This window comes from Chelonus insularis, unplaced genomic scaffold, assembly GCF_013357705.1.
Source record: "Chelonus insularis isolate UGA/USDA-ARS -01 unplaced genomic scaffold, ASM1335770v1 contig_75_pilon, whole genome shotgun sequence".
NCBI classification, from domain to species: Eukaryota; Metazoa; Arthropoda; class Insecta; order Hymenoptera; family Braconidae; genus Chelonus; species Chelonus insularis.
The window spans coordinates 702,004-718,387 of NW_023276737.1; the positions used below are offsets into that span (position 1 = coordinate 702,004).

Here is a 16,384-nt window from a genome sequence, read left to right on the forward strand (position 1 = left end):
TCTAACCCTCCAAATGTCGCTGCCTGAATTTTGATCATTTTTTCATTATATTTGATTTATTATTACTGATTCACATTTTAAAATAATTTATGTTGTCCCACACATTTATTTTTAATCATTTTTACGATATATCTGATGATAACGTTTTATTCCTTCCTATCTACTGTGGGTGTTTTAAATACTTTTCAGTTCGATGAAAATATCTTTATTATCGACTCAAAAAAATAATAATAATTGTAATTCAAATAAATAAGAAAACTTGATTAAAAATTAAAATTCGTATTTATTTTTTCATTACCCAGAAGAACTTTAGCATATTTTGACAGTAATTGTAAACTATTTCTGCTAAAAGTAAAAAAGATGTTATCATATCAGGAAAGAATTGGGCGTCATTTGAATGTGAACTTTTTATAGACATAAAAAGTAAATGAATTATAAAATTGATTAATTGATATAAATTACCAACGATGAAGATTCTTGCAACAAATTAACGTCAAGTAATCTTTTGTTGGTAATTTTAATTTAAGTCATCTTCATTGTTGATAAGAAGTGATCAATTTATCGTCAGACATATACATAAAAAATGTTTGTAATTCGAAAAAGTACATAATTTTACAATATTATTATTAATTATTCGTATATCATAACAATTACATCTATCACTTTCTTTCGAAATAGAATACAGCTCAGTTGAAAATTGTTACGTTATTTACTTATCACGTTACAAATATGTACAAGAGCCGCGTGTATATAATAAGAAACATTATTTATGTATTCGCGCCTTTAAATTTTTTTAAACATAAATTAACAAGTAGAGAATTTTTTTTTAGATATAACCGATATTATCTGATATTTAAACATTAAATACCACTAATATCTTTACTTGAACTTTCATTTATATTAATGAAAATAAAACAAAAACTAAAATCTATCTATATACAGTTTCCACCTTATGATTTTGGTGCCAGTTGCAAGATGCTGTTATTCCCCTTGAAATTCATGATAATTAATCATTACAACCCCTAATCAATATACTAGAGCTTCTGCGATGACGACTCCTCTTCTTTTTTATACGTATAGTAAAAAAATGAACATGGCAAGGTGCTTGATGATACGAAACATATTTTTTGATAACTAGAATTTCTAGCTAATTTTTGCACCATATCTCGTGAGCGTGAATTGTAAAAATAGCGATGCTTATCATGAATCAGTCGACCGACACATAGTTCTGGTTCTTTATCATCTTCCTAGTTTAATGCTATGAGCATTAGAATAGAAAGATAAGTCAACATTATGATTTTCCAGTGATTGAACCAGAGTACATCTACTCGACGCATGTTTTCTGATGAGATATTTATCATGATAAATATTTTTTCAATTTAATATGACTTTTTGGTTGTATCATCGTGAGAAACCGTTGAATAATTATTATTTAGGTCACTCCGATATTGTATAAGGCTTCCGAAGGTTCATTTCTTTAACAGCAATGCTCTCGCCTTTTACATAATAGTCTGCAGCATCTCGCCTTTTAACTTCTGAACTCCTTTCATTTGTGTAAGTGTAATCTTTGCCATTGGAAATGTCATTAGGAGTGCAGGCTCCAGTAGCTGCAGAGACAGCTGCCAATGCTGCGGCCTTTGCTCGGTTTCTTGATTTCTTACCATCAGAGTAGTTTTGTTTGTAAAATTCACTGAATAAGAACAAAAACATGATAGCATGGAGACCAATCCACCAGACAAAAGCCTTGGGATAATTGCACTCAATAAAGAGTAGTTGAAAGGCATGGATCATTATTAGCACAAACTGAACCATCTGAAGGGCAGTCAGATATTTTTTCCACCAGAGGTAAGGCTGCATTTGAGGTCCAAGGGCAGCCAGTAAGTAATATGAATACATAACTATGTGAACGAAGGTATTGAGCAAACCGAAGAACGTTGAGTGACCACCTGAAATATTTTAATGAAACCATTATTTAAATTGTTCATCAAGGTGTGATTTTTTTATTCAACTTTTTGCATTAGCATTGAAAATTTTTTTGTTAGTTGAAATATGAATTGTTAAATGAGGTTGATGTTAATGGATATTTTTATAGTTAATATTTTTATAGATAATTTTTTTTAATGGATTATTTTGTATTTCTAGTATAAATTATACATACCTGGGGTGAATTTGACTCCAAACCACACAGACATTGGCATACATCCATGATGAATCACGTGAAGTGTAGAGACATGGTTATTCTTCTTCCTTAGTACGAAGAAGATCTAAAAAAATGCATGATAATTAATCATAATGAATTAATTATTTGTAAGGAGATTCTTCTATTGCAAATTCCAGTCCCGGATGACAAATTATAAAAAAAATATTTCATATAATCAAAAATATATTTATAAAAAGCAATATTTATTAAATTTATTAGAAATTAACATATCTCTTTTTTAATATTTTTTGAGCTTAAAATTAAAAAATTTTCTTCTTATTTGTGGATAAAATAATAATTCATTAAATGTTTTATCATCTCGAAACCTAAATCAAAGTTCAAATACCAAAATACTTATTACTTTTATTCTAGTATTTGAAATATTTTTAATCGCATGATATCAGTTCCCGTAACAGTATAATTTAGTTTCTTATCTTCTAAGTTTATCTAGAGAAAAATCTCTTCGAGTAGATTCATCAAGTTCTAATATCTCACCGTGTCAAAAAACTCTGTGAATTTGGAGAAATAGTACCACCAGCTAGCATGAACCATCTATTGAATTGAATATAAAAATAATAATTAGTATAAAAACAGTAAATTAAATCGGATATTAGTACTGTGCTAGATTGAATTCAAGTTAAAAGATAATAACACGTAAGCAAACTAAAAAAATCTTGGAAGGATGAAGGAATAATGAGGGATATTGAAAAGTATTGAAAGAAACGATTCTTTAGATTATGTAAGTAAAATATGAAAAAATGTAAAGCTTGAGAAAATAATGGAAGTGGAGGTAAATGATTGCTGGCACTCAGGTACTTGCCCAGTTACCTTGTGTTAATAGCCTGAAGCACATTTACACTTGTGAATCCAATATAAATTTTATTTCGAATACAGCAAGAAGTTAAAGCAAGTTATAGAATCTACACTAGGACTTGTTACAGGTCGAGTTGTTCTCGTTATCTCGACTGATAGTTTTAATCCAGGACACCCACCCTCAGTACTTGAGGTCGGTCGCTGTAGTCTACAGGTTGGCACCTTAGCGAATAATCCCCTGTCAGCCATCCGGACATTGCTATCTGTAACCACAACCAACAAGACGCCATTCTGTGATCAGATAATATTTAAGTACCATCACCTGGATGACATTTAGCATTTTTACTATTGTTATTCATTACTTTCAATATACGTTTCATTTATCGCATTTACATATTCTACATATTATATTTTATATCCGCAAGATGTCTTCGCTGAAATCAACAAGATACGATTTGTATTTTTATTTAGCTATTGAATTTCTCATTTGTATTTCATGTCTTTCTTGTAGGTGAGAATTTCTCAAATGTTATAAAACTATAACATTAATAAAAAATAGTAAGAATATATAGCAGAAATTTTTTTTGTGGACGTCAGTGTAATTTTGCTCAAGATAAACAGAAAAATGGGAAATTCATTAGCTAATTCAATAAATGAATGGTATTGATTTCTTTCATTTTGTCCTGTTGAAGTAGAAAATCAGTCAAAAGTATGCTGAGAAAGCTTCCATGATGAGTTTGCTAGAATGTTTTTTTGATTTTTATTTTTTCGTCAAAAAAATAAGAACTAAACAATTTCTCAATATATTAATTCAATAAATAGATTGTTGAATAACTCACTTTTCAATAACTAACAATAATTATTGTGCAATTAAAGTTACTCCAAACGAATCCAGGTTAAAAATAAATTGTAACCCAAGGTTTTATCAATATTAATATAATTTCTTATCAGCAATAAATTCAGAACTGGAATTTATAATTAAAAAAAAAAAAGACTTTTTACAAATAAAAAAACTTGGATTAAAATTTTGAAACGAGTTTTTTATTGATTCTAGAAAAAAAGAAATATTCAAGGCGAGAAGGTTAATCTGATCCTGAAGAATCAGACTTTCCTTATAATAATATTATTATTCATTATTATTATTATGAAATTATTTAAATAGGATACTTTTAAAAACCGCGATCCCTCAGCAAAAATCCCAACTACGTCATAAGTGTAGCTGTAAAGTTGGTTAGTTATTTTGTATCTCTGTAACCAGTAAATTATTACAAGTAGAAAATTTGACAAGATTATAGTGATGAATAAAGTAAACAAAGAAAAAGCTAAAGAAAGCCTCAATCTACGTAGAGTCCATCTTATCCAATATCTCCAGAATCCAAGTCTATAGGGATTTACAAAATTATGGGTTATATCTCAACAAGTTGATGATTTGATCATCTGGGTTATCATGTAAGGAATCGCCTTGTACTGCTGAAAATGATCATCATTTCTACTTACCCTTATTGCCATCGGGTTGTCGGAATAGTCCACTGGTTGGCAACGTAAACTATAGTGGCCCCACCAGCCTCCCAATAAGCTCTGTATTATATTTGGAACATCATAAATTAATTGTCCTCGAACCGCACAATAATGCCAACATTATAAATTACACATGAATTTAATTAAAACTAGTTTAATCCTACATAAATGTTTATTTGTTACAATAAATAATTAAGTAATATTTGCTATTAATTTTCTTTCGTGACTGGGCATTATCGGCATAAATATTTTACCTTCGAGTACAACTGCACGTAAAATATAAAAAATATCAGATAATTACAAAATTATCGGGTATTTTTTAATTGATGTTAAATTATTCAAACAAAATAAAACAACAAAACAAAATTGCTAATAATCGTACTTCAATCACTAATATAAATGTATGTTAGTTACGTAAAAAAAGTATTACCTCGCGAAACATCCACGTGGAAAATAAAACTTGAAATAAGTTGTACACAATCAAAACTTTCTTCAATTGAAATGGTTTACGATTCTCCATCCATTTTGGTCCCAGTACTTTTACAATGTACACATAGGTCAGACATATAAACAGAGTAGGAAAGGGTGAGTGCATTAAAAACCAATTGGTTGTCCTCTGGTCTGAAAACATTTCAATTTTTAATACACATGTATGTGAAATTTTCAGTGGTTGCATAATCTATTTTAATATTAGACTTCAATCATTTACACGATTTAACCAAACCGGTAATTGAATTTGACATCAAGTTATTATGAAATTTAGCTCATAAATATTATATCCGGAAAAACGTAAGTGAAAGACGCAAGGGACCAATGCAAGAGGTAGTATGCAGTTCTATGGCTGCAATCAACTTACTACCCAAAATAATTTTTTTCAATCATCAATTGGCTAATGAAACAATTCATTCATTCAAAGCTTTATAAAGACATTATTTAATTTCAGCTTAGATATATGTGACAGGAAGTTACGTAAAGTGTAGTATAATAATTTTATATAAATCTTCATTAATTATGCATAATTAAAAAAGTTCATTTTTACCAAATTTTTGAAGTTTACAAAAACTCTTTCTTATCCATTAAGCAATGAAAAATATAAAATTTAATTATAATCATAAGTTAAATCATTTTTTATATTAAAAAAAACAATGCCTAAAAATAGTTGTTTTCAGTGAAATAAAGTGACCCTAAGCCTTTTTTGCAAGGATTAATAATGCCCTATATGTCAGTCAATAGCAAAATTGAGTACCCGGGAGCATTATTAAAAGAATTGATTAGAATTGATGAACGTCTTATAGATATGCCTGTCTCACTCACATGCGGTGAACGAACGACTCATGCGTGTCTTCACGATCGAACGGCATAAACCACGGCATTGTGCTCAGTACAATGTCCTGTTAAAAGGTCTCAAGGACGGACTAGTTAGCATTTGAAGACCTTGTCAATAGCATACACAAGTCATGATATTATTTCCGTCTTTACATTTTATATTAATTTTTTTACCAACTATTTTTACTATTTCAAACACGAATTGACAAATTTGCAACAAGTTAATAAGTTTAAAAATAGATAAATACTCTCCATATTCAGACAAGTCTGAGACAAGAAAGACTATAAAAAAAGATGAATTTTCAGGGTCACCGAAAGAACCTTTCAAACTGCTGCCGGTTTAAATGGCCTCGGCACGGGGTTTCCCTTTTACCATTAATCTGATCTGTATGCTGATTCGGTTGAGATTTAGCAAAAAAAAGCAATAAAAAACCTACGACGTCTATTCTATGGTATTTCCAGAGGAGTTTAATGATTCTATTGCGGGTTTCTGAGTCAGATAATTTATTATTTGTTGCAAATTTCTAAGGTTAACATATCCATTATTTGTGCTTCATTCAAAAATAAAATGGTATTTTTTTGTTTTAAGCACGAAAAACCTGTTCAATTTATAACTATAATATTTCACGGCATTAGAAAATATTTCTTCGACAAAAAAATTTCTTTTCAGTTCTTGGGATTGATAAATTTAGTTGATATATTTCTTAAAATATTTTAACATTCAATTCATAGCTTGAGATGACTCACACACGGAATTATATCTCGCAAATCTCTTAGGGAAAATGTTCATTCGCTCACCTGCATTTTTATCCAATATTTCGTGGAACTTGTCCACGTACTGCATTACGATCGACATGTTGCCGAGGAGAAGTTTATTTATTCTTTTAATTTGATTTAATTATTTATGAAAATGTGTAATTCTTCGACTCCAACTTGACTTATTCTGTAAGAATAAAGAGAAATAAATGCTTATTAATAGATAAATGAAGGAATTAATTAAAAGTAACAATAAAATGAAGGTTGAGACATTAATAAGAAAAATCGTGTCATCATAGCCACGCAACAATTGACCGCGGTAACAATTACGTACGCTTTAAAGTCTTACTTCACACGTGATTTAAAAAGTATTACTTAATGTAAAGTAACGATTGTGTCGTATTGACTGATGAGCTGATACTGAGTTTGTTTTTATGAGTAGGAAAATATTAAGAAGAATTTTTTAAGTTGCTTCAATTATACTAACAAAGTACTGACATTGCAAATATTTAAACATTATTCCAACGTTGGTGCTAGAGATCAATGAAGTGTCAATATTAATGATTTCAAGTTTGAATGTAAATACTTTCAAATTAAGTCAGAGGTGTTATTTTTTTTATGCAAAGGCTCCACTTGGACATTAGACTCACTTAAAAATACTGCATATCGTGATCATCATCACACCTACATATTTGATCTGTTCTCTAAAATCTCTTACAAAATTTTAATGTACTATGAATATTTTTCACAATGCAAATCAACGGTATATAAATTTTATTGAAGTTTGATAGTACCTATTATCGATCAATAAAATTTATTAATGATATAAAAACAATTTTCTAGTGTAAACAAAAGTTATACAATCCATTGAAATGAATGATTAATAATCAAATTTCTTCTAACGATTTATCTATTCATAATTGACTATATCAGTACAAAAAAATTTGTCTTTGCCAAAAGTATATTACTCACAGTAATAATTAAATCCTTGTTTAACATGAATCATAGCTATATATATTCGTTTAGATTCTACATGCTCCAAAAAATAAATAATTTTAAGCAGCTCGTAAATAAACCCAGTATTTCATATTATCACATCTCCTTTCTAAAAAAAACATCATTCTCAAAAAAGCCTCTCTACAAGTCCTTGAATAAATCCACAAAAGTTTCCTCATTTTTTCGAGCATTTCCTGAATATATAAACTTTTGAGTCCCTCAGTGCACTTTAATTAAAAAATAATTGCAAGTATATTATAGCGTACAGTAGATTCTTCATAAAATTCTCTCTTATCCTCTCTTAAAAAAGGCATGACCGATTATCGTCATAATGTCGTTATATTGTCATCGTTTTATCCGGGTGTTGATTGCTGTTAGAAGTAATGGCGGGAGAGACTTTTAATTTAAAAATAAAATGTAATTTTCTTTCTTATTTATGTATATAATATGATGCTGAGTGCGCACAATGTACCTGTACTCTTCTAGTAAAACAAAGCCAAGATATGAAATAGTTATGACATTAAACATGTGCATGGAAACTTGCAGAAACATTAGTACACTTCAATAGACTTTGTTACAAATATTGAGACAATACAACTATTCGATTAGCCTCGTACTTAGTTGCAAAATACTGGATGTCCGACGAATCAACCAAAACGCGTCAAGCAAGCAAAATACTTGGGAATTGCGAAAACTGTATACATTAACGTGAAGGAAAAAAGGGGCCAGCCTGGCTTTGTTACGCAAGTTTACTTCATCCAAGAGTACGACGTATAACTTGCACTCAACAAAGTTCAATCAGCGTTATTATGGAATTAGAAACAATTGACGACATGATGAAAAAACCAGGGCCAAAGGATGAAAAGTATAAGGTATAATTCGATACATTAACTCAATTGCAAAAATTTCCGGTTCTTTGAAAAATTTTATGTTCATACGTGTAATCATAATTTCTATCACCAGGAAAAAATCGACATATTTAACATATTCCTTCAATGAATTTTATAATTGCTGGTTAGATATTTATTTAATTGTGATTCAATTTGATAATGATAGCTTTGAAGATAATGGACTTTGGAAAAATCCATTCCAGCGGTAGCTTTTATTGTATTTACGAATGAAAATTGCGTGAGGCTAAAACTTGAAACCGGTTTCTCATAGTATCATTATGATATTGACGTGATTAAATGAATACATAATTTTTTTGAGCATGATATCTTAATGTAATGGATGCAGCTTTTTAAACAGTTGCAAATTCGTGCTCTAGTCACGTTCGATGTAATAATTGCTAAAGAATTCTCTTACGCGTGGGAGAACCTTGAAGAAACAATATTTCTTACATTGATTTTCAATGATAAGTATTTCAGAACAATCTTTACGATGTTAATAACAAAACGTAATTTTCTTATTTTATTTTTTTAAAATTATAAACTCATGTTAATGATAGGTTTATCGGTATGGTATCTAATCCATTTTATTGAATGCTAAAAATGTAGCAAAAATTTTATGTTTATGTCTGTTTTAAATTGAGTTTAATTAATATACAATAAATTTAGTTTGATGCGTGACGAGAAACTTCAATCAAATTACAAGATTTAATTACCTAATTGTATTATAGATTCAAGTTAATGTTGGATACAAGTTATAATTTCTATACCAAGAGATGATGGAAAATCTTTTGAACTTTTAGAAACCTCAAATGTAATAAAATTTTTCCAGTTGGTGGTTTAATTAATTCTTAAACTAAAATGATTGTTAGTATAAAAAACATCAATCTTGGTATTTATTTATTGCAAGAACAATAAAACGGAATTTTATTTCATCATAAAAATGCCTATAATCTAATCTTTCATTTATTAACATCATTCGCAATGGAAACATTGGAGCTGTTGATGATTTTTGTCATAAAAGTCAATCAATTAGTTTTGAGTGTTAAAGTGATGAAATCAAAGACCAAAAATGAAATGAAACATTTTAGGAATTCAAAAAAACTAACAATCGAAATAACAAGGTGAGAAACGTTACAGTCAATTGAATTCATACGTATTACGAATTACTACTCTGATAGGAAAGCGTAAAAGTGTAAAAGTGACAATTATGGCGACGCAATGCTCGCGGAGAAAGAACTGAAAGAAATTGCGTAAGGAAAAGTTTGATGTAGTAATATTAAAACAATCGACGAAATGCCGTGTGTTGAAAGATTACGAATTACAGCCACAAGTTTATTTGCCAGAGAAACTTTAACCTTGAAAAGTGAATAAACAAAAATTTGGAATAAAATTCAACCTTCACCACTGGCAAGAAACAACCGAATCTATGGTTAAGAAGTTAAATAAAAATATTATAAATGTTAATTGCACTCATTTGCATAACGGATTTTAATACGCAAAAGCAGGTCTTTTAAAGTCTAAATAAGAGCCACATGTTTCATATGGTCACAGCATCTCGATGCAATCTATATAGCCTGGTTTATATGACGTTTTGGCTTATTTGGTACTACTAGGAAGAGATGGTAGTAGAAATGATGGATCTGTAGCAGCTTTCACGTGGGTTCAACAAGTAAAGTAAAGTGAGTGTGAGTTAAGTAGGTCAAAAAGTTGTTTTTCACCAACTCTCAAATGATATTATCATCAGTGTAGTCAAGAATTCAATGGTTGGAGCTAATAACACATAAAATTCAGTAAGCCAGATTGGTGTTGAACACTTAAAGATATTAAATTTGCTCTCAGTTGAACATTGAGCCAGTCAAGCAACCAGGGAAAGTGCATAGCATTACTACGTAGCGGCTGCAATACATTGGGTCTCTGTACAAGTCACTGGGTGCTAGATCGCTAGCAAGTACCGAGAGGAGGTGGAATCTTCTTATATAAGTTGGAGTACGTTAATCTTTCCTTGATGCCTTGTTGCAGCCAAGAGATACTGCATTTAATCAACAAATTAAATTGTTTAAATAAAAAACTTGATTTCTTAAAAAAGATCCCAATATATTGCTGATATTTTATTAGCTTGATCACTCCAACTAAGTACTCTCATTCAAAATTTGAAGATTTACCTTGTAGATTTCCTGGGAAAATTTTATGTAACTGAGTTTAATGAGTGAAAAGATAACTGGTAAAATGGAAGAGTAATCGTAATGATTGGGCTGTTGATAATTCAAGAGAAAAAAATTCTATTTTTTTGCAATCACTCTATATCTACATAAGAGGTAACATTTTAAATCACAAATTCTCATGTCGTTCAACTTATTTTTAAATCGTATCACGCAACGTACTTCATAGGATCAAAATGGAATTTAAATTTGAATAAATACACGATATTCATTCTTTTGGTCTTTAATCGTCAAATTATGTTGTCATGTATAAATCTGGCTATTTCACCTTGTCTGATTGCTCACCCACGATGCAAAGCATATTGTACACCAATCCAGTGACTCCTGTCTTATTTAGGATGGCTGAACACTCTTTTTGCCCAAATCTGTATTATTTATCACCGAATATCAGATAGAATACTCAATTGTAATGGTCTCAACGGCCTTCTTAAGCAATAATTACTGTTCTGACTTCCTCTCTTGTCAAGGATGATTGCTAGAGTGATGAGAAGAAAAAATATCAGGAAAGAGTAAGATGGCAAGAATTAAAAGGTGAATACGCATCCGCATTGATTCGAGTAGTAATGTTCAATGCCCAAGCCACGTGCTTTGAAAGTGAATGAGAGCCAGAAGTCATCTTTTTTGCTGAAGCACCATTGACAATCGAAAAGGAAGGGAACGCGCCAATTTGTTGAGTTTAATATGACCTGAAGTGCCGGTTGACATACTTTGTCGCTCGTGCTCACAACTTGTAGATAGATAATCATTGTTGCGTAACCAGACAATTGTTGCCGCACCAAGCTTTAAGTAGAAGGGGCCTCACGTCTGAATATTACGTCTACACTGACGTTCAGAAATCATTTAGAATAGGAAATAAATGAAAATCACTGATTAAGTTAACTTAACTTGATTGTCTTGCGGTTATTTACTTGTCACTTTAATCATCAATATCTTACGGTAATCAACAAAGATTAATTAATGAAGAATCAAGTTATAATATAAATAATAAAATATTTTATCTTGTCTTACCTAGACGACACTTCCTTCTAGAACTACTCAAAACTCACACCACACTTCTTCAAATACACTTGTCTATATTTTTCCTTTACTTATCTATGATTGATAATCAATTTCTTAATTTATTTATTTATTTATTTATTTATCTAATAAATATTTTTATCGTCGTCACTTGTCTATTAGTACGTTGATTGTATTGAAATAGGAATGTCGAGTTCTACCGCACGGTGATATTGTGAAATGAATGATGGTATACAATTCTTTTAGTCAGACGTCGAAAAATAATAGCAATAATAATAATTGTTATTCACGAGTGTCACGATGAATCTTCGAACACAACGACAATCAAACGTGTCACCGATGTGGCTATATCCCCTCGGCAACTGCAGACTGTTAGACACTAAGCTGAACCATTGCTTTTAACCTCAGCGCCATATTGGTACCTCTCTCCTCCTCTACCTCCTCTTTACTGACAGACACCCGGTGTACAGTAGTAATACCTCTATACACACTCGCTATGATTCCGATACCTTAACTTTTCCTCTTTGCTGTAATGTACAATGTACTATACTTGACGGTTTTTCATTGATCAGTTATATTGTTAATGTCACATTGATCCTTGAACCCTTAGCTAATCCATCAAACATCCTACTTGTGTAAATAATGTATTTATTCATCATATCTTTAAGGTTACCGGAAACAATCCAACCTCATATTTTAAAATATGAATATAAATATATGTTTACTTATTACAAACATCATATGAATTTCTGAACATTGAGATATTAAGGTAAAAACCTTAAATAATATTTTGTATCATTAACAATTTACATGACAGCCATAGATTATTGCCACTTCTATCGATAATTTTTAACAGCGTTGTATATGCTTTCAAAATTTATCGATAATTTCCTATATGATAATTACAGCATTTATGTTATCAAGAAATTAGCTTTATTATTTATCTACTACAACAGCGACGTTCAATACCAATAGGGATTATTTTAATTGCTTAGGAAAAAAAAATATTATCGCAACGAAATTATTTCTACACAATTATTTTGTTAAAAAAAAATTTATTTTAATTATAGTAAGTTAGTAACTATTTATCAAACTATCAATATATTTCCATTTAGACCTTGGACCTTTTATGATGAGTTTACTGTAATTTAAAATTCATATATACCTACATATGAGTGAAGTAATTGAACCTTAATGACATGTATTGATTAGTATTACAATCAAGAAATTCATATTTGAATTAAATTTTATCGAAAAATGATGAATTAATGATTATTATATGAATTAATTTTTATAAATGATAGTTGAATTAGTTTATGACAATACTAACTTGAAGTTAGAAAATTTTTAAAATCCTTCAAGCGTCAATTAGTTTATTGACTATTGGCAGATCTTTAACAAGCTTTAAACACATATCAATAGGAAATGTTAGTTTCATAAAAGTAAGAATAACTCATAATTATTTATTTCAAATTGAATTGTTTTATTTAATCATTAATTCTAGTATCTATTCATTGGTGAATTTTTTATCCATTATTATATATCATACATAATTAATTTATTAATGAAATTTTTTTTTATTCTATAATAATTCAGAATATTTTTTATATTTATTTGAAATTTTTAAAATCTTCACAATTCTATTTTTCTTACATATGAATGAAATATTTTATTTCATGAGAAAAAAATTAAATATCGATACAAACTTAATCCATTACAAATTTCTATTGTTTTTTGAGTTACACCCACCAGTTAAAATGTATAAATAATTTTAAATGAGTCGGAGGGTACTGCGTGAGCTAGCATTAAAGTCTCTTACTTAGGATGCATAGCCCTTGTTTAAAACAAAAAACTTAATGTTTATGCAATAGTTATTAAACCACTTTAAGCACTCTTATTTCCAAGTGTAACTTGAACGATCACAAAAACACTCATCTCTGGAAGAATAATAAAAAAATTACAGACTACTTTTTGTTCGTCAGTAATTAGCAAATAGAAATTTCTACAATTATTCTTACATCTTGCTATCTCAAATGCTAGAAAAAATGTATGCTGCACATTACATCAAGAGAAAGAGTACATTGTTGAGAGAAGCTTGTGATCAGAGGAATGACTTCACTCGAGTAAAATATAAATGACAGGTCTATGAAGTTGATTCATGTAACAAAAACAAATCACAATAATTTTTTTTCTTTAAATTTATAAGTTTTTTTTTAATCAAATCTTATCAAGTTTTTTCACATCATTATCTCAAGTAATTTACTTGCTAATTTCTTTATCGAATTACAATTAATAACAATTAATATATCTGACAGGATGTCATGAAAGGTTACTCTACAAAAACTTTTCATGTATCAAGATATCTCAAGCTAAAAACAAAAGCATCAATTAATTTTTTCTAAAAATAATTGACTTATTGAATAATTAATTGATATATTAAATTAATACATCCTTCTCTTTTTAATGAACTATTATTTCTTTGTTTCTAATTGACCATTACAGCATGTAATTACTTATTTGATGATTTTATAAGCACTTGATGAGATCTAGCCGATAAAAATAATTTAAAAAGAAATAATGCTAAATTACAGTCATCCATTGCTATAATAATCAAGAAAAAATAAAAAATATTTACGCAGTTATGTCAAATAGTATTAGCGAATAAATGATGCTCTTTTAGAGCTACCACGATCGGCCTTGGCCTACTGGTTCACCTACTTCTGGACTTACGCGATGAGCACACGCGAAACATATCACGCCTTCCCCTCGTACGGTATTACCTAACTGGATGATAATTCAGAGCGGAATAATAATGATGATATAGATTATAATGAATAGTGTCACATTTTTGTACTAAACGAAAGTTCCTTTATTTGGATAAATGAATATGGAAGAATGGAAATTCGTTTCGGTATTCACAAACAATTTTTATTCTTTTTCTATCACTGTTGACGTAGTTGAATATGTTCAATGTCTAGACTATAATTTTATTTTATTTTTTTTTTGGTTAATTATCTAAAATCAATTATTATCAGAATAGAGTGGTTAAGACTTTGAACTTGATGATAGACCTTAGTTTAATAGAGTGTTGGTAATTTTTTTCACCCTTCGCCAATACTTCGGTCTACCTGATGTCATTAGTAAAATTACTGACCTTTCTTCCCTATGTTTTGCTGTAAATAATAAAAAAGCCACTTATCGAAAGTTATTTATTACAAATTAAATTCCCTGAATAACAAGTTTTTGAATTGGACTTTTCAACGATCTGTATAATTTACGATTCAATGAAAGTGACTTTAAAATTCATATTTTGACCTCATGGAGCAAAAATCAAATTCCTGTAAATACGTCAAAGTATTCAAGTTAAAAATAAAAGTCACTAACCTCAGAATAAAACTTTTCCTTGTACCTGAAGTGAATTTACAAGCAAAATATATTTATTAGCACCTCTAGCTTTCAAAAAATATATAACTCTACACAATCAAAGATGTATTCATAGTATCACGACTTGAAAATGATTGGAAATTATCACAAAATATCTTATGGCTGTTATTTCAATTGCTCGGTTAATATTTTGATCGACAAGTAGGGTTTATTATTTAATTTAAAAAAGTTAATTAGTTTACAAAGTAAACCTATTGGTATGGATAACTATGCACCAAATGTTTGTTGGATTTGTTAGTGCTTATTATAAATTCTCTTTTTTTTACAATAGGAACTGTGATTATCCAATTAACGATAAACATATTTTTATCTTATTATTATGATGAAAAATATTACTTGCAACTGATAACACGATAGAAAAATTATATTGTTTACTAGTTTTCGTTATGCCATATCTAAAACATGGCCAAGCTTTAAGTATTTTTATATCCATTAAATTACATAGTTTTGTTTTTGGAAAGAAACTATTTCCATTGATCGTACGATCTTGCAATAATAATTGTTTACTATGGAAATTTTATTCTTTGTTCCTCATCATGGCAGTTAATGTCACAACAAATTTGCAATTATTCAATAGAAACAAATCAACACTGATTCTACAAAATTTAAAAGGTAATTATTTTTCTTCAAATTACAAAAATTCACTCTCAATAATAAAAATAAAGTTCAGAAAAATTATTTAATTATGCACTTATAATAAAAAAGTATCGAGGATTAATAGTTAATGTATATAAGAATACTTAATACTGAGAAGACGAAACTTAAAATTGATTGAAAGCAAAGTAAACTATCCTATCCACGTGATGAGCTTCTCAATGTTAATGTACTTATGAAATACACATTTTCCACTCAAATATAATCGATCTCAAGTATTTTCTACTTGAAAAACTAATCTCTAGTGAAATGTATTATTTTCTTACCGATTTCAAGTTAGGTCACACACAATTTTAGTTGATTTTCATTCACCATAATGTCACTTTTCCGGCCGTTATTATCGTATATTAGATTGGATATTCGCACAGCAACACTAGTTAGCCCAAGTTAAAAATACATCAGTTCCTCTGATCCCACATCCGCTCTTTCTCTCTCAAACATTATGCCTATCTTGCTTTCTACTAGCATCTACTACTGTGCCTCATTTACGTAGTCGTAGTGAACACATGTCCTCATAAACTTATGTGGGAAAATTAAAAGATACCACTATG

At 29.4% G+C, this 16,384-nt stretch overlaps 1 protein-coding gene across 7 annotated transcripts; it reads right to left on the reverse strand.

The window, feature by feature from the left end:
• Positions 1-573: 573 nt before the first annotated feature.
• LOC118071198 (elongation of very long chain fatty acids protein AAEL008004-like) lies at positions 574-15,362 on the reverse strand. 7 transcript variants are annotated; one of them, XM_035090220.1, is made up of 7 exons: positions 15,120-15,362; positions 6,656-6,800; positions 4,962-5,152; positions 3,193-3,276; positions 2,696-2,752; positions 2,159-2,264; positions 574-1,946 (listed from the first exon to the last, which is right to left on the reverse strand). In XM_035090220.1, exons 2-7 carry the CDS (start codon positions 6,711-6,713, stop codon positions 1,438-1,440), a joined length of 1,005 nt encoding a protein of 334 aa, XP_034946111.1. In that variant the 5' UTR covers positions 6,714-6,800; positions 15,120-15,362; the 3' UTR covers positions 574-1,437. The 7 variants fall into 7 exon arrangements, with proteins under 7 accessions (XP_034946111.1, XP_034946108.1, XP_034946113.1 ...); XM_035090217.1 differs by lacking the exon at positions 15,120-15,362 and adding an exon at positions 11,727-12,214; XM_035090222.1 differs by lacking the exons at positions 3,193-3,276; positions 15,120-15,362 and adding exons at positions 4,511-4,591; positions 11,727-12,213.
• Positions 15,363-16,384: the final 1,022 nt, after the last annotated feature.